Here is a 19,984-nt window from a genome sequence, read left to right as displayed (position 1 = left end):
AGAAATGCGTACACTGTTTTATGGGCTCAACCAAAGAAAGAGAAAAATTAGCAACTGATAGGGTGATTTATATGCAGTAAAATTCAAAACTGAACAATTTTCCTCTGTTACAGCAGAAGCGGCAGTATTGAAATTCATTGCGGGTTGCTTCCCAATCAGACACAATTCACAACCCTCCAGGCAGGCTTAAAGACTATTATTCCTTGTTTAAGAGGACCAGTTCGATTTACACAATGTTTTTATTACAGCTCTTAAAAACCCACCTGGCAAGGAGATTTCATTCTTCCCTCTTCCATGCTCCCCCCACCCCTCCCAATCAGCCATTCCTTTCAGCCGTGGATCAGGTGGACCCCACCATATCAGGGAAAGACCTCAGAGTTGATCCCACATCTGCTGAATGATGGCAATATAGGCAGGGCTCTTCTCTTAAAGAGTCAGACTTTTTGCCTCTATGCTACAGGTAAGACAGGTTGCTGGTTTTTACTGTTACTTTAACAGTTAGGAAGCCAAAGAAAGAAAGAGGGTGTGGCTAAAAAGAAGGGGTATTACACTGGGTCTGGGGCTTTCTTCAAGGAGCAGATGATTCAACTGGGGGAAAGCATAATTCTGGTGCCCATAGCACTTCTCAGGCACCCCCAGGCTCTCAACACAGCTTGGGATAGGGGGCAGTCCCCTACAGACTGCTCTCTTCCTTCTTAGCATTCCTTCACTTCCTCCATCTAAGAGTGAATAAGCGCTCCTTACAACAAGGCTTGTAGTAAGTTACCTGTACCAGTGGGAGCTAATAGACAGAAAGGCAACCTCTTCCGCCTCTTCCCTGATTCCTTCTCTTTCAGTAACTGGTAAAGTAGATCACTTCCTTTAAGGCTTTGCTTCCTGCTTCTTCTCCAAGTTCAGTTTGTTCAAGTCAGTATGTATGTGCCAGCGTGTGCTGTTTTTAACTTCTTGACTCCATCTTGGCAGCATGCAAGACCTATACTCAAGGCCTGAAGTTTTCTTTATTTCTTTCAACCAGCGGTCTTACCAGACTATTCCACCCCCACCCCCTGTACACTGCTGCAATATATTCACCGTATTTGTTTGCTCCATAAGATGCACCTGACCATAAGACACACCTAGTTTTTAGAGGGGGAATGCAAGAAAAAAAAATTCTTTAAAGGGAGCGCTGAGCAGAGCCTGTGTGCATCCCAGGCTCTGCTCAGGGCTCCATTTCATGAGCCACATGGAGCGTGTGTGCGGCGCTTGCAGGCTTTTCCCCGAGGAGGGAGAAGGGCAGCCTGTCACTGACGGTACAAGGGACTCCAGAGACATATTTGCAGAATCTCTACAGTTTCTTCAGGAACAAGAAGGAAGCACAAGCCCAAATGATGCCAAGGAGTTAGCCATCAACCAACAGCTAGACTAGGGAATGGTTCTCTGTTCAACACAAGCAGCCTGCTAAGTACACAATTTTGAGATACATGGTTTTGTTGTTGTTGTTCTTAATTTTGGAGTGGTGCCATGTACCTGATTTCCCCTTCTTTAATGTGATTTTCGAGCTCTTCAATAAATCTCTCTCCTCGTGTCCAGTAGATCATTGGACCAGACTCTCCGCTGAACCCAAAAAATGCTTTGCAGGCAACTGTTAGTGGTTGACCTGAGAAAAGATACAGAACAAGGAAAGTTAGATGGATGGTTGTAAGGATGAGAGCACAATGGTCTATACATTTCTTTGTCAAAGAGGTTTTTTTAAATAAAAAAAAAACCGTTTTGGGATTGAGCGCTGATGAGTTTTCCTTAAACCAATGAAACTTTATTTTAGCCTGAGGCAGGCATAGGCAAACTCGGCCCTCCAGATGTGTGGGGACTACAACTCCCATCATCCCTAGCTGACAGGACCAGTGGTCAGGGATGATGAGAGTTGTAGTCCCCAAACATCTGGAGGGAGAGGTTTGAGGGCTGCATTCCTTTCTCAGCAGCCTTCTGGGGGCTGAATGTAAATGATGGATGGGGCCTTTGTACAGCAGACTTCTACAAATACACATCCCTCACTGTCTTCCATCCAGGGAAACAAGAGGCATTACCAGAGTTCAAGGACACATTCCAGCCAGGCAAAACCACTCAAGGAATGTATGAAACAGGGCCAGTGGGACTAGGGAGAGGCTGCGACCTGAGGAGAGTCCGGAGGATCCGACAGAGAAGCTCGGAGGGCTGCATTTGATATAGCTGTGTGTGTGTGTGTGTGTGTGGCCTGAGGATAGAAATTTTGTGACACTTCTCCACAACATTAACCCTATCAATTGGCTCATGCATGCCCCATTCTTTTGCCCCATGCTTTCTAGGCAGAGGTCCACACTTTCCCAGTCTGTATCCAAGCATTTTTGTTTTTTTTGCCTCATTGCTTTCCCCAGGAAAACTCAATCATTACTGTTGAATTGGAGTAAATGACATACTGAGTTTCCTGCAGATTGCCAATTGCTCCAATTTAGTGATAAAGAGCAAATTTTTGATGGAGGGGTGTGGATGCTGTCGGACCTTGACCTGGGAAGCCTGGACCTGTTCCTAGAAATGCAGAGCAAACGTAAGTGCTGGTGAACCCTAAGTTTTTGTTCCACAGTCTGCCTTGAAGCAACAGAGGGCATCTCTATAAGGTTGCAGTTTTGTGCACAACTACTTGGCTGAAAGCTCCCCTGAACATGGTGCAATTTCCTTCTGAGTAATTTTGTATGGAGCTGTGCCAATTAACATGCTTTTTAGAAATGTTTAACATGTGCTCATGAGTATATGCACAGCTCTTCTTTGATTTTAATAGGGAGAGGCACTTATAGCAATGTGAGAAAGGGGAAGGGAAGAAAAGCCCTGAGTTGTGGTCAATCAATATTGACAGCATCTGCCCTTTCTACAGTATATCACACTGGGAGGTACTAGTCAAACAGCTTGGGCTGCATGTTTCCTATTAACTGACCCACCAAGGTTTCTTTTTTTAAACCAAGAATTCAATGAGAGGAAATGGAAATATTCCAAAGAGATGTCTAATTTCTACAAAAGCAGAGAACATTTCCTGAAGGGATTCACACTGTTAGAAGAAATAAAATAATAATAATAATAATAATAATAATAATAATAATAATAATAATAATGTTTAAAACCAAAATGCTGTAGGAATAATTCGTCCCATTTGCTAAGCAGACAGATTTGCAATCCGGCATGGAAATTCACTCCCTGAAATGTTTATTAAGTGCTGAATTTAAAGTGTTTAGGGCAAGGGGAGTGAGCAGACGAATCCTACTCATCTTCATTTGGAGTTGATATTGCTGGTTTCTAATGGACTTTCTGGTTCAGCTGTAAACTGCATTGAAAATACTTTATAAGAAAACCTATCAAGTTTTTAATACTTGTGTGCTGAACCAGGCTTGGGGTTTGTGAGTGGAGGAAATTGGGGATGAAATTTATTGGAGTAAGGAATGTTGAAAATTTTGGGGAACCTGGAATGAACCTGGAATGGGCTGGTGGATGGAATTTTATCAGTTGAAAGCTGGAAGAGGGAACAGGTTGGAAGGGAGGTGGAATTAGCTGATTACTAGGTCTAGTAGGGTTCATCCAAGACTTCCCAGTTTTCTGTGAATTTTTCATTACACCTCAAACAAAGACAGGGATTTGCTGGCAAAAGCACTTAAATAATGCAGCTGAAATCCAGAGAGAAAATAAATCCTGATAACACTTTACAGATCAAAACTGAACAAAACCTGGTGTATAGTATCTGGAGAGACAGAGAACCTTTGCCTTTCTTAAGCCAGTCCTTGTACATAGCAGAGTGACATTTAACCAAATAAACAGAAGGAGACTCCCTCAGAACTGTACAGTCAATCAGGGCATGTGCTTACTCGGCAAATATCATGGAATTGCCTGGTTGCTAAGCAGTACCCCACCAGTGGTGGCCTTTGTGCTCTCAAAGCACCCTATGTTTGGGCACCCCCTGAAGGGTGGCACCCAATGTGATTGCACCAGTCGCACTACCCTAAAACCACCTTTAATCCCACCCTAGGTTAGCTGATGTTCTGTAACCCTTAAATTACAAACATAATGATCCCTGCTGTTGCACTTTCAACAGGGTTAAATCAAAGCAACTCCATGCTTCAGACAGGAAGCTGCTGCTGGTGCTTAGGATTGAACAGAACAAGAGAGGAAGCTCTTTTCTTTTCTTTGTTGCTATGCAAGAAGATGACTTCCTGTGCAGAGTAGCTTCTGCCTCTGTGCTCAACAGGGGTGGAGATGGGGGGGGGGGAAGCACATACATCATGCACAGTCTTTGGTGTGTGCCCCATGGGGGCAATTTGAAAATTGGGAAATGCTGCTTCGACAAAGGTCCTCTTCCCTGGCTCTTGGGGCACTGTCCAAGGTTTCACATGCAGTTTAATTGCATTGTGTATTAGAGGAAAGCACTTCGCAGCACTCTGGTTTTAATTACTTTCCTTTTAATATCTCCCTTGGTTTATCTAATTAAGCATCAAAGGCCTGCAGAATGCATACAGCATCTTTGTCTCAGATCGATGTCCCTTTTGGCCATCAGAAGTGTAGTCCAATAGTTTAAAGATGCACTGGAGGAAAAATGGGAGCAGAGTCGGCACATTCCTGACGCATTAACATTTAATAGGATATTTCAAGTGGCAAAAAGGAAAGGTGGGCTGAGAAGAGTGTTAGAACGTCATTAATTCTCCACTTTAAAGTGGGGTCACCTTGTTACATGAAAGGCCCTCAGTTCCCAAGCTGGAAAAGTCTTCTTTAGCTTTCCTTCTTCTGTTCTGTCAATCAGGCCTGTTTGTTTCAAACTCCCTGCTGATAAGATCATGAAGGGCCTCCTCACTGGCTAAAATGACTTCTGATAACTTGATTGCATTATGCGTGCTTTGCTGGGGCACTTGCTCGGTGAGTTTGTGCGACATTTTGCACAGCGCATGATGACATCGTTCATAAAGAAACAGGAAGAAAAAAGGAGTGCCATCGAATTGACAGGTCTTGGATGCAGGCAAAATAACCTCTGCTGATTTCGTAACAGTCTTTGCTAAGGCTCAAAGCAGAGTTTGAAATGATCCTATAAATATTATACCACTTATCACATCTGTAGCTTAACTATTGCTAACTGACATCACCCATTAAAAAAGGCGACAATCTCTGGAAGGCTGACCAGGTATTCTTTTCTATTGTCATCCTTTTGACAAGTGATGCCAGGTAATTTTCAAATATTTAAGCATTTGGCACAGATAGGGGTGGAGAACTTCAGGCCTGAGGAATATAGCAAGGTTTGAATTTGTGCTGTGCCCTACAGCTATGCCCCCTGCCCCATCCCTTTTTACAACAATCTGCAAATGAGGAATTTCCCCCACCTAGTGCAGCAATACCTTCCCTCCCCCACTGCATCCCCATTTATTTTTGCTCAATATCCAGCCAAAAAATTAAATGCACTGGGAGTTGTTAGGAGACCCCTATTCCCCTCTACATAGCTACAATTGCCAGAATTTTTTAAACAGTCAATCCCTTTTCTTAGGGAACTTGGGATTGGAGCTCTGAGAGGGAAATAGGGATCTGCTAAGAACTCTCAGCACCCTTGATGAACCACAATTCCCAAGATATTTTAGGGAAGTCATGACTGTTTAAAGTGGTATGATACTGCTTTAAATGTCTAGTGCAGATGAGGTTTCAAATGCTTTCTCACGCTCTTGTGGCTTTTTACTTGAGAAACATTTTTATTTACTTGGTCCTAATAAAGGAATTGTCCTACAGTTAAACTTTTGGGTTCTATGCTGAATATCAATTTCCATGCAGCTCATTTCAAACGATAAACTATGGGCGCAATAAGTCAGCCAAAAGCTGCTGATCCTTAAGCAAAAGACAGTATATTTCAAAATATAAGCCATGGAACTCAGCAACTAAGGAAGCAAAGCAAATGAAACCAAGGATGCCATAATTCAACATTTGCCAAAAGTGAGGTATGGTAAAATTTTGACATTTGCAGGTCAACATATCCTTTCACCACAATACACACTGAAAAAACCACTTAGTTCTAATTCCTTGCATTCTGAAATTAATGGTGCTTCCAGGTGGATACTAATTTTGAAGTTGGATTCAATCACATATCAGCAAATTCACATTGTACATTTAAAATTGGTCTGGTGCTCCTCTGCAACAAACAGCTCCCCTCCCCCCGACTTTTTTTGTAATCAATAGGTAAAGCAACAAGAAAAAGCACTGGAAAGTGTGGGATAACAATTGCTTGATGTGACATCATATAACCTCCCTGCAAGCTTTGTGCAAACAGATTAGGATGAATGGCCAAAAACCAGATCAGCTGGAAATGACCTTTGCTTACATTCAGAGCTTGCAACTCTTACCTTATCATAGTTCCACTTCTTTGATTAACCTTCCTCCCTGCCACCCAGTCTAATTTAGGCTGCAAGCCCCCAGGAGCTAAGAACCTGCCTCTTGCTTATTTCACTCTGCACTGCACCATGAGCACATATAGATATATATATTTTTTTGCTAAAGATCCACTTGAGTTTAGAACGATAAAGTGTGGCATATATTTAACACTAGAGGGTGCCCTTGCAATCTAAGAACATCCTAGATGCTGAGAGAAAGGATGTGAAAGCTGCTTCTCTGCTCAGCAGGTTTAGAGAGCTGCATGTAAAAGGGACCCCACTAATCACAAGTGTAGACAGGTGATTTCTGCTCTGCAAAATAGATGTTATTTAGCTATACAAAAATGTTTTTTTGCTATTGCCATTAAAACACACACACATTATTGCTGCTGTTGTTTTATTGCTGTATAGAAATGCTAGTCAATTAATTGTACACATTTTTGTCAGTTAATAAATGGATTAAATCACCATATATTTGCATAGAGATAACAATAGTTCTGGGAAAGAAGAGGACATCCCAATGAAAAAAGAAGAATGGCTCATGAAGATGATGGAATAGATGGCTAGACTAACTGTGAGAGTTAAAGAACAGAATGAAGAAAAATTTCTTGAAGAATGGAAATATTTTTCAGAATATTTGAAAAAAAGTCATGGTTATGTTAAAATGTTAAAACGCATGATTTGAAGCACAACAGCAGATGAGAAGTGGTAGTTTAATAATTTATAATTAGCACATATAATGGCTATAATTATATACAGCAGCTTTCTAAGGCAAGACAGTGGTTTTCAACCAGTGTGCTGTGAAACCCCTGAAAGATGGTCATGGGTTCTTCGGACAACACTGGCCTCTGCCTCTCTTTCCCTCCCTCCCTCATCTGATGCCCTCTTGCATCTCTGCCTCCCAAAAGCTTGCACAGCTGTTTGGTGCAGCAGCCCTGGCTACAAGCTCCCCAGGTGAATGGTGCCTCTAGGGCTGGCCAGGGGGTGCTGGTTGCCAGAAGATGAGGTGGTCTTGGACTAAGCAAGCAAGAGGGTGAGGGAGCTCAGCCAGCTAGTCCACCAACCCTTGCTGTTGGGAATGGACAGACAAATGGGAGGCAGGCACATAGTTGGCTTTTCTTGTACTTGCTGTGTGCAAGGCCTGCTTGGGAGCTTAGTGCCTGGTGCTGAAGGGGAGTCTTTCCACCATGCAGGCCAGGCAATGCCCACTGCTGCCACTGCTGCCTCCCAAGGTGAGTAAGGTGCTAGCCTCACTGTCATTCTCTGTCAGGCTACTAAGGCTGAAGGCGTTCTCTTCCCAGACCCCTGTGGGGCAGAACAATAAAGCACCTCTCTTTGGTGCAGGGGCAGCAGCTCAGTGACCAGGGGCAGTGGCTGCCCGGAAGACTCCCAAGGAGAGGAGAGGAGGCTGAGGGAACCTTCCACAAGGGAGGGTGTTCAAAGAAGGTTGAGAGGCTGCCAGATCTACAGGCAAGGGGTGACATAGCTGGGCTCCTGAGCCCTACAGAGATGTTGCAGGAAGAATGTACGGTAGTTGGTCAAGGGGGCTGTGGACTCAAAAAGGTTGAGAATATCTGCTTTACAAGAAGTAAGGTAAGGTGTTGTTGTTTAGTCGATTAGTCGTGTCCGACTCTTCGTGACCCTATGGACCAGAGCACACCAGGCACTCGACTTTTATATGGCTGTTGTTATTGTCCATGGAGCTTTCTTGGCAGGGATACTGGAGTGGATTTCCGGTTCCTTCTCCATAAGGTAAGGTAGGGCAATATTATTGCCCCCCCCCCATATTGCAGACCAGGGTGTAGGGGCTAAGGCTACTTCGTCCAACTCCACACAGTGCCATGGAGTGAGATTTCTCCTGTGGGCATGTGATCCAACTTTTCTCTGCCACAAGGTGTGGAGAAGGAATTTCCCTGAAAACTGATGAACTGAAGAGGCCAGTTCCACACAGCCGTACCAACTGGTCCTAATAAAGGCACTTTCATATGAAATTGTTTTGCTCCTCTGCCTTCCAGCCTTGTTAAATCAGTTTAGCAACACTTAAGAATATTTCTGCAAGATGTTCAGTGGCTCCATTCCTCTCCCCAAACTCAGCCAAGCAGTACTATAAAAGCAGCCACTGAAAGCTAGTCCGTAGTTCAAACGACATTTGAGTTAACACCATGCAAATGGTACTTTTGGCAGTTGTGTCAATGAGCATGAAGAATAACCTGCCAGTATATAATGGGTTATTAAGTTATAAACCTGTACATTTGCTTGCATGTTAATTTACACACACACATGCACACACTTTAAAGCATCAGCTCTAACAATAGGCATGCGCAAGTTCTTGGCAGGAGAAAGAAAATGCAAAATAGCTTGTGCTTGCTTGTCCTGCTTTGACCTGCACTGCTTGGTGGCTTAGCAACACGTTACTTCGTGTGCATACAGTGGGGAGGGGAGCCTTTAAAAGCTCCCGGGCCATAAAATAAATCTTGTGTGAGATGCAACTGTAGATTTAGAAAGGACCGTGAGGGTTATCTAGTGCCATCCCCTGCAACAGTGCAGGAATCTTTTGCCTAATGTGGGTCTTGAACACACAATCCTGAGATTAAGAGTCTTCTGCTCTACCAACTGTCTCAGAGAAGAGAGCCAGTGTAGCATAGCAGTTCAGGAACATGCTATTGCACTCAGGTCCTGCATGTCAGCTTCCCATTGGAATATGGCTGGCTAGTGTGAGAACAGGATGCTGGACTAACTGGGCTACTGACCTGATTCAGTAAGGCTCTTCCTCTGTTGGACTAAGACCTGGAGACCAGGGTTCAAATTCCTCTGGGCCAGTCACCAGCTCACCTGCAATTTCCAGCCACTGCTATTTTGAAGCATGCTGCCTTTTTAAAAAACTCCCCCCCCTCCCTGTAGCTGCGATATTAGCAGCAATTATGTTCTGCAACCCCCACAATGCCCAGCACACTCCTGGGTGTCATAGAGGAAGAATGGTGACTACCCTACCGAAAACGGTGGAAAAATTATTGTATTTTTGTGAGGGGTGGGGGAGGAAATTCTCAGAAATTTTCAGCTCAACTCTACTTGCAGCCCAGGGAGATGTAGACATATGTAAGGCTGCCTTTCACCCAGAAGTGTGTATCTGTGTGTATGTGCACATGTGTGTGTGTCTCTGTGTGTGATATTTACTATGAGTGCCACTTGGAGCATGGGAGGGAGCACTGATTTTCGAAGCAGTAACAAGCCCTTCAGAATGAGATGTGCAAAGGGAGAAATTTCATCCTCATGCCCTGACATGCTCCAGCCAATCAAATAATCATACCGCCAAGTTAAGGCTGCCATTTGCTTCTGCCAAGCAGCCAGACAATTATGTTAACAGATTGTTTCTGATCAGATGGTCTGCACTTGAACCCAGTAGGTGCAGAATGCCGCAGTGAGATTCCTTACGGGGTCCTCGCTGCGAGATCACATTCACCCAGTGTTATACCAGCTGCACTGGCTCCCGGTGGAGTACAGGATCAGGTTCAAGGTGCTGGTTTTAACCTTCAAAGCCCTATACGGCCTAGGACCCTCATACCTACGGGACCGCCTCTCCTGGTATGTCCCACAGAGGAACTTATGGTCTTCAAACAAAAACATCTTGAAGGTCCCAGGCCACAGAGAGGTTAGGCTGGCCTCAACCAGAGCCAGGGCTTTTTCGGCTGTAGCTCCGATCTGGTGGAACGCTCTGTCACAAGAGACTAGGGCCCTGCGGGACTTGACATCTTTCTGCAGGGCCTGCAAGACAGAGCTGTTCCACCAGGCCTTTGGCCAGGGCACAGCCTGACTCCCTCCCTCCTCACAGAACTTCTAGGCCAATCGTTGCCATTAATTTGATTGGAATCAATTTTAGAATGAAATGATTTTAGAATGTTTTATCATTTTACTGTTGTCAGCTGCTCTGAGCCCGGCTTTGGCTGGGGAGGGTGGGATATAAATAAATTATTATTATTATTATTATTATTATTATTATTATTATTATTATTATATTATTATTATTATTATTATTACTATTGTTGACTAGTCACAACCCAAGATGGTGCATCTGAGACTTGGCTAATGGCTGGGATGGAGTGTAATGGCAGGAGACTGGCTGGGAGATTGTTTTCTCCTTGCCTGGTTTCTTCTATTGCATTCATTGTGCTACCTTCTTCCATCTTCTGGGTTTCAAGTAACAAACATGCCTCTCTCTTAAAGGCAGGTTTTCTAGTTATGTCTGGTTGCCCTTTTATTTTATTTTATGTAGAATGGGAAGGAAGACACCGTCTCCTTGTTCACCTCAGGTAGCAGAAAGTATTGAACCAGCACAAGGACTGTAGCACAGCGGTAGAGCATCTGTTTCACAAATTTCAACACCCAGCATTTCCAGGTAGAACTAGGAATGTCTTCTGTCTGAAATCTTGCTGAGCTGCTGCCGGTCAGAGTAGACGGCACTGAGCTAGATGAACCAATGGTCTGACAAAGCATCTTCCTCTATTCCTAAGAATGTGTGCAGGAATCTTCTTTCTCTCTGGAAAATCTGTTGATGGAATGATGCCAGGCATATCTCAGGCAAGAAAAAGAAGAAGAAAAGAAAACCCATCTGAGATCCTTGTGTCTCAGGCAGTCTTTTGCTTCAATTAAGTTGTCAGCCTGGCCCTTCATCTCAGCATGCCTAGAAGGTCACCGCAGAGAGGGATTTGACTCAGAATTGGCTTAAAGTGAAAGTAATCAATGCAGAAGCATCAAGTATAGTTGGAGCCACAGTTGGTGATTGTTGAAGGCAGAAGGGGAGAAGAAGCCACAAGCAACTTCAACAACAATGGCTGATGCGTCAATGCAGCCTTGTATAAATCTTCGTGTGTGTGTGTGTGTGTGTGTGTGTGTGTGTGTGAGAGAGAGAGAGAGAGAGAGAGAGAGAGAGAGAGAGAGAGAGAGAGAGAGACTGGAATCATGCCTGCTATTCTGCCTCCCATCCTTCCAGCAACTGGTATTCAGAGCATACTACCTCAGACAGCAAAGGTAGAACATAACCATTGTGGTTAATAGTCCTTTATAGCCTTATCCTCTATGAATTCATCAAATCCTTTTTTTAAATCCATCCAAGAAAGTGGGAGCGAGTTCCATAGTTTAATTATGCATTGTGGGAGCGATGTTCCATAGTTTAATTATGCATTGTGCAAAGGAGTTCGTTCCTTTGCCTGTCCCAAACCTCCCAACACTCAGCTTTTTATCATCATCACCATCATCATCATCATCAAAATTTGTATACCACCCTTCATCTGCAGATCTCAGGGCAGTTCCCAGCATAAAAATACAATATAAAACCACAAATACATGATAAAAACAAGAAAAAGCAACTAACTAACTAACTAACTAACTAACTAACTAACTAACTAACTAACTAACTAACCTCCTTCCCACACCTTATCGTTGATAGTCCTGGGTTCTAATGAGGGAGAAAAAAGCGTTTCTCTATCCACTTTCTCCACACCAAGCATAATAATGTGAACGAAGCAGATACATGAACATGGCTTGAAATCCCTATCAAGCACCATGCCTGTTCCCAACTGTACAGAGAGAGCCTATGAATGGACAAGTTGTGCTTGTGTGTTCAGATATTCAGCTGCATGACTTGAGGTCAGGACAGGTGGGGAGAATAGGTAGAGTTCTAATCAATCCCCCCCATCATTGCAGATGACCCTCATGGTCCCTTCCAGCTCTACAATTCTATATTGACTGGTTGCCTATATAGGGCTAGTGTTTTTGTTAAACGGGTGGCAACTATTTTAGGTGCGTCCAATTGATGCATGATTGCTGATGTTTGGGTCCTTCTGGACCTGGAAGAATGCAGAATGGGGGCATAGTAGCGATAGGGAGGGTGCACTTATGCATGCCCTGCTGATGCATGCAGGGGACCAGGGACAGAACCGCTGTGTGAAATGGTCACAGCCTGTATAGCAATGAAAGGCCAGACTTTGGCCTTTCAACTTCCAGTTGCACCCTGTGCAAGCCCAACATTCAGCCTCTTGCCTACCTTTCTGCTCAATTCACTATGTCATAGGTGTGAAGCCCTGCAGCATCCCCTAGGCTCTGTGCCCTGTGGGACAGAGCCAGTCATGCTGCCCAAAATCGGCTTCTGTAGTAATGTGGCACAGACCACCCCCAGCTTATTCAGGAGGGGCTTTATCAGGAGAGTACTTAGCACATCTTATCAGTTGAGTATAGAACACGCACATACTCATCTACAGCTGCTAACTCATCCAACAAAGACAGCCCTTGATCCTCTCTTGACCAAGTACCAGTACATTTCTATTCCACCAGTGCTATTTAGTTTCACCCTGGCCTGTCCCTGCATGTTCACTGTAACCTTCATTTCCCTCACCAAGAGTTCTGCTTCCACAGTAGGGTTACCATCAGTCTTCAGCAATCAGCTGGTGACATGAAGACAAGAAGCAACACCTGCTAATGTCTGCAGAACAAACCTGGCCATGGCCTTCTATTGCCCTAGCCCTGACTCAACCCAACATTGCACCACAAGAGCCAACGGACAAAGCCAGAGTATCCAAACTTGCAAATCTCCCTGCTATGCAGCCTTTGTCTTTAGTTCAGCATCGAGTGCCAGCAACTCAAATATCAGCATAAAAGAGTTAAGAATCTGAAAGGAAAGCAAGAACCCGAGGCAGAGCACAAAGGCAATGTGGTATTACCCACCCCCACCCCACCCTTTGTTGCAGAGACCTCTGTGCGAACCCTTGGTTCCATTTCGGAAAGCCATTTGATCCATTAAAACAGGTGCTGTCTGATGGCAATGTCTAAATTGATCTGCCTGTGCTTTGGGAACATAGGCCATTGGGTAGTGTACATTAAGGGAAGGGATGTTAGCAAAGAACTGGCTTTTAAAAAAAATAGTAAAGGGGGTAGGGAAGGGTTGTGAACAATAACACACATTGTGCTGAGCCACATAACTCATAAATGCTTTGCATTAAAAAGGGACAGAAGGAGCCTCCCAAGGGACCGATGGTGTTCTTCGGAAACAATAGTGCAAGTATGCAGAACACATGGCTTCCAGATGTTGATGGACTTCCAAGCCCCATCAGCCTCAGTCAGCATATATGGTAGTCTGGGATATTGGGAGTTTTGTCCAGCAACATCTTGAGGGCTACAGATCCCTCCTCTCCAGAGTAGAGGATGAAGGGAAAAGACAGGTGCAAAGCTAGGCAAGAGATGCTGGCAGAGAAGATAGAATAACATACATGAAGCCATGGGAGTGGTTATTAGGAGTTTCGGAGTGGGGTGCCATCAGCATGCTGAGGACACTCGATTCTATTTCTCCATCACACCTGAATCAGGAGAGGCTGTGCAGTCCCTGGGTTGCTGCCTGGACGAAGTGGTAAAATGGATGAGGGGGGGAAAGGCTGCCATGACAGAGGCACTTTGAGTGAATAGCTCCTGTGTCTAAGAAATTGGTCATTCACCTACCCTGGGTGGGGTTGCACTCCCCCTGAAGGATCAGGTTCACAGACTGAGGTCTCCCAGATCCAGCTGTGTCACTGGAGGCCCAGGTAGCCTCTCTGGTTAGAACTCACGTTTACTAACTGTTGTTGGTTTGACAGCTTTGGCCATTCTTGGAGTGGAAAAGCTTTGCCACAGTAGTCCATGCACTGGTTTCTCCAAGGCTGGATTACTGCATTGTGTTCTATGTGGGGCTTCCCTTGTGCTTAATCTGGAAGCTGCAGTTAGTCACTGCAGCATGATGTCAACACATGAGTGAGGCCTTGTCAGCACATAACATCTGTGCTCAAGAAATCTGTACTGGTTACCAAATTGCTATGGTGCCAGCTTCAAGGTGTTACTATTAGTATATAAAACTTTTAACAACTTGGGACCAGTTTGCCTACAAGATCACCTTACCTCACATGTGCCCACTTGACCGCTTCAATCAGTGGAATTGGAACTGCTACAGATGCCACATCATTCCTGTTCTGCATTTGTAAGAACTCCATCGTTTAGTGTGGTATCACTTGCACTTTGGAACTCCCTGCCTATTAAGATCAAGCAGGCACCTTCACTGTACTCTTTTTAGGTAAAGGTAAAGGTACCCCTGCCTGTTTGGGCCAGTCTTGCCAGACTCTAGGGTTGTGCGCTCATCTCACTCTATAGGCCGGGAGCCAGCGCTGTCCAGAGACACTTCCGGGTCACGTGGCCAGCGTGACATCGCTGCTCTGGCAAGCCAGCGCCACACACGGAAACGCCGTTTACCTTCCCGCCAGTAAGCGGTCCATATTTATCTACTTGCACCCGGAGGTGCTTTCGAACTGCTAGGTTGGCAGGCGCTGGGACCGAACGACAGGAGTGCACCCCACCGCGGGGATTCGAACCGCCGACCATGCGATCGGCAAGTCCTAAAAAAAAAAAAAAAAGTACTCTTTTTGGTGCCTGATAAAAACATCCCTGTTTAGGCAAGCCCATCCAGATGCTTAGAAAGTAGAGATAATCTGTTTTAGAATTTTAAGTTTTGTATGTTTTAAGTTGTAATTTCTATTGATTTTACTGTTTCATCTTTTGTAAACTGCTTCAGGGTTTTATTTTATTTTATTTACAATAAAGCAGTGTATAAATTTTATGAAACAAAAATAAGTAGGAAACAGTGTTATGCTACATTGCACCCTGTGGTGTAATATATTTATGTTTGTAAATGTAAGTTGCTTGGAAAACTTTTAGGTAACAAACGACTATAATTATCATCATCAACAACAATAATAATGTTGCACCCAATGCACTCAGAGTAGACCCACTGAAATTAATGGACCTAGGTTAGCCATGTCTACTGATGGCAATGTCAGACCATTTGGTCCATCAAGTTCAGCATTTTCTACAATGATTGGCAGTGACTCTCCAATATTTCAGGCAGGGTCTTCTCCATTCCTACTTGAAGATGCTGGGGGTTGTGTCTACATTTAATATTTTAATGTTTCAATATTTTAATGTTGTATTTTAATCTTGTTTTTAAGTTGTATTCATTCAACTTGTTTTTATTATTGCTTGTTGGCTGGGGAGGGCGGGGTATAAATACAAATTATTATTATTATTATTATTATTATTATTATTATTATTATTATTATTATTATTACAAACCTTTACAATGTAAAGCATTGGCTCTACCACAGAGCCAAAAACCCTTCCCCCAAAACTAACCCTCAGGCTTGAGATTTCTGAGGAAATTTACACTTGAACCATGTTTTTTAAAAGGCACAACAGCCCCAGAATTGTAGTGTGCAAAATGGGCAGTGATGGTGGCTGGGGAATGGCTGGATATAAGGAAGAACAGAATGACAAGTCTTCTTTCTTCTTATGAGGAAGAAGGAATTTCAGTGGTCACAGCTTGTCAGGCAGAGTTGACGAAGGCTGAAATTTCCCTCTTTGTACAATTCTGAGATTGCAGAACAAGCCAGAAATAAAAGCAAGTATCTCTTTATCACTGCTTGGCAATGTGTGCATAGGGGCGTATCTAGGGGTTGACGGGACGTGGGTGGCGCTGAATTTTAAACCAGTGTTTCCCAACCTCGGGCCTCCAGCTGTTTTTGGACTACAACTCCCATCATCCCTAGCTGGCAAGACCAGTGGTCAGGGATGATGGGAATTGTAGATCAAAAACATCTGGAGGCCCAAGGTTGGGAAACACTGTTTTAAACCACTGAGCCTCTTGGGCTTGCTGATTGGAAGAGTGGCAGATTGAATCTGCATGATGGGGTGAGCTCCCTTGCTCTGCCCCAGCTTCTGCCAACCTAGCAGTTTGAAAGCATACCAGCGTAAGTAGATAAATAGGTACTGCTGTGGCAGGAAGGTAAACGGCGTTTCCATGCACTCTGGCTTCCTTCATGGTGTTCCGTTGTGCCAGAAGCGGTTTAGTCATGCTGGCCACATGAACCAGAAAGCTGTCTGTGGACAAACGGCAGCTCCCTCGGCCTGAAAGTGAGATGAGACCACAACCCCATAGTCGCCTTTGACTGGACTTAACCATCCAGAGGTACCTTTACCTAGGGGTTGGTTAAGTTGGCCCCTGCCAAGGGCGTAGGCCTGGAGGGGGTGCAAAAAATGTGCCCCTCCATTCTGCTGCTTTGGGCACTGATACAGCTCCTTGCCAAGGGTGCAAGGGAGCCGAGATATGCCTCTGTGCGTGCAGGACCTACTGTTCTTTGTTTTTCTGTCCAGGCTTCTGTGTAAGACAGGCAAAAATTCAGCTAGTGTGTTGTCGCTCTCCCCCACCTCACATTCCTGTTCAGAAGCAGACTTGAATAGTTTTCACAGAGGCCAGGGATCTCTTAGCAAGCAGGCTGGTGTGTGGGTACGTGTGCCCCTGGCTGCTGACAGAGGTGATAGCAAGGTGTCGTTTCAAAGAAGAGGAAGAGCAAACAGCACCAGGCCTCTGTGAAAAATGCAGAATAATAAAAAAATGGATTTAATACTCTCTCTGTGTGTGTCTGCTGCACCCATGAGTCCAAATATTAATATTATCCAGCATTCATGCATGCCATTTTTAGGTAGCATTATGCTGCACAAGGTTTTTGCATTTTGGATGACCCCCATCCCTTCTCGCAGCAAAACCACTCTTCAAAATTTCACTAGTATGAGTCTCATTATTTATGGGGAAGGAATTGTAATATGGAGATGGAAAAAACAATATGAAAGCTTAATACTGGGCTTGAGCATCAGGCATGAGTTGTATTCAAATATTTCTAATAAGTGGGGAATACTAATGGAGAGGGGAAAAGCTGAAGCACAAATGTAATCCAAGTGCCATAAAGAAACCAATAAGGGCTAAATTGGAACAATCAGGAGGATAACTTTACATAATGTAGTGGGACCACCCTGCAAGCTTTCAGTATAATTTTGTGCCTACAGTCAAACAACCATTCTATTCATTGTGAGCAAATGTGCAATAGCTACAGAGGTCTGTAACTGATTAAGTACACTATAAAATAGCTGCTATTTACAATCTTGTGGCATCAGTTTAAAAGAGAGCAGAATTCAGATATACTATCTGACAAAGTGCAGCAATGTCTACCTACTTTCAGTAGTGGCAACTCTGCAGTAATTTGAAGTTTCCTGTGATAACTCAAACAGAGTTTTACAGCAGCATTTTAAGCTATGTTACATACTCTCTCTCTCTTTTATCTTCCTCATATTATGACCTGCTTTCCTCAAATAAACCTCCCCCCCCCATTGCTTAAGATTATGTTTCTGTTTTGCCATGGGATATTAAAAAAAAACCTCTGGCTTGTCAGTGTGAACCTTATTGTTACTTGATCCTAAACTACTTGGATGTAATACTCCTGAGGAGAGAATAGTGAGGTTGGCAAACACCCTGTGTTAAAATAAGGAAGTGGTTCATGGATTTGATGTTATTTCCAGGCACTCCAATTTTGAGGTTAACCAGGCATCTCTAGCCATCTAGCCCTGAGTCCATGAACTGTTTTTATAAAGGAAGGCTACTCACTCTTTCATTTTAACTCGTGTTCTAACTGAGCGAAAGGGAACTGTTGCATGGGCATACCATAAAGGTCACAGGCTAAGGGTCACCTGCTCTTTAAGGCTTGGATTTCTCTCCTGTGGATCATGGCACCCTCCTCTGCTAAGACACACAAAGATGAAAAGCTTGTGTGCACAGACCTCACTTTCCAAAAGGGATATGGGCAGTGTAGCCTTTTAATGCCCTCTGCACATTCTTAAAGGATGCATGCGTACAGAGGTGCAGGTTTCTTTTCTCTAGACCACAAGTAACCAATGTAACCTTGCCGTTTCAGTTTCTGAAATGCATTTTTCTTCTTCTCTCAACCTGTGTCTCCAAGCGATGTTATCTCAGCAACTGACTACCACAGGCTACTCGCACAGAACAAATCAGCTTATCCATTTCAAACATAACAGAAGTGGGGTGAGGGGAGGAAATCTGCATCTCAAGAGCATCAGAAGGGTCATCTGCAAACATGGAAGGAAGAGGGAATCATGAAGATTCTGCTACCATGGCGTGACCAGGAGAGACAGCCCCAGCCCCCAGGGAACGTGGGAAAGGAAATAAAGACTCTGACAACATTATGGAATTAAAATTAGGCCACAACTTCATTAAACTTCTGAATGCAGGAAGACCTTGGCTTAGGCCTTGGGTCTGTATCCCTCTCAGCCCCCCAGCCAGGGAACTGGGGCACATCAGGGTAAATGGGATATGGGGGTGCTCTGCGAGACGTAAGTGTAGGCAGGCAGGCAGTCGAGCCCATATCCCCACACCCAGGGTAGTTCACTGACAACCTTTCAGCTGGGCCAATGACACCCATTTATGTAACCCCTTTAAGAGGGGACCTTGGAATCGCCACCGCAGGGGTGTGTGTCACCACTTCAAACCGCCCCCCCCCCATTATAGGGAAGAAGAGACTAAAGGATTCCACCCAAGGCCATAACTGCCAAAGTTGTGACAATTTGCTACAGGGAAGACAAAACCTGCCAATGCAGGAAAATTTCTTCCTGGTTCTTCAACAGCAACTAGTAAAAGACCATAGCAGCACCTGCTAAACAGGAAGAAAAAGTTAACCTGTAAACAAAAAACATTAACAAAGGGAGGGTAGGGAGGGTGAATCTCCAGAGCCGACTACCTGGCTAATACCGGCTCCTCCCCCTATTTATAATGGTTCTGGCCCCACTTCCCAGGAAACGAAACTTAAAGCTGAGGCTGGGCTTGAACCTCTGAATAATACACTGAGAAGCAGGCCAGCCCCCTTCTACTAGCAAGTTCCCTCGGAACTGTAGCACCACACGCGATCCCGCAAAAGGAACCCACAATATAGTGTGAGTGCTCATTTCTGCACTCCCATCTCCCCAGAGCAGGTAATATCTGTCAGAAGGCATAACTTTCCATTCTGTCCTGTGCTCATTGCATGCAGCACTGTTTCTATTCCACTGCAGTTTGCCTTTTGCCAAAACCTACATTATTAGTCTCGCTGCCTGTTGTGGTGAAGTTACATAACTTAGGTAATTAATTACACAAACTACATTGTTATTATAAATTTTAAAATTAAGAAATTGTCTAGTAGTACCTTAGAGACCGACTAAGTTTGTTCTGGGTATAAGCTTTTGTGTGCATGCACACTTCTTCAGATGCACACACAAAAGCTTATACCCAGAACAAACTTAGTTGGTCTCTAAGGTGCTACTGGACAATTTATTTATTTATTTATTTATTTATTTATTTATTTATTTATTGTGTCAGAGCAACACGGCTACCTACCTGAATCTATATCGTTATTATGTTTTTCAACCCAATACCTTTCAGTGCAAAGGAAGCACAATTGGTGTGGGTGTGGATATAAGGCAGCTTCCTATGTCCCACAGGCAAGGATTGAAGGCAATAGATCAATCTTTATGTTGCTACCTTGAGACCTGACATTCAACAGCATACTATTCCTGAACACGCAAGTTCCAGTTAGGCATCATACTAATTCGAGTCCCTTAAAAAGTATTGTTGATCTCCAGGAGACTCAGGGGAAGGAAAAAGGAGTTTGCCAGAAGTCAACTGCCTCCTGATAGTAGCCGTT

At 44.1% G+C, this 19,984-nt stretch overlaps 1 protein-coding gene across 2 annotated transcripts in view; it reads right to left on the bottom strand.

Annotated features, from left to right (window-relative positions):
• IL1RAPL2 (interleukin 1 receptor accessory protein like 2) overlaps positions 1-19,984 on the bottom strand; it is a 480,231-nt gene that overhangs the window by 32,328 nt on the left and 427,919 nt on the right. For both annotated transcript variants that reach the window (XM_028715697.2, XM_028715698.2), the window contains one exon: positions 1,507-1,636. In XM_028715697.2, the coding sequence (XP_028571530.1) occupies positions 1,507-1,636 (130 nt within the window). The remainder of the gene's footprint in view (positions 1-1,506; positions 1,637-19,984) is intronic.

This window comes from Podarcis muralis, chromosome Z (assembly GCF_964188315.1).
Source record: "Podarcis muralis chromosome Z, rPodMur119.hap1.1, whole genome shotgun sequence".
NCBI lineage: Eukaryota > Metazoa > Chordata > Lepidosauria > Squamata > Lacertidae > Podarcis > Podarcis muralis.
This window is presented reverse-complemented; position numbering and strand designations above follow the sequence as displayed.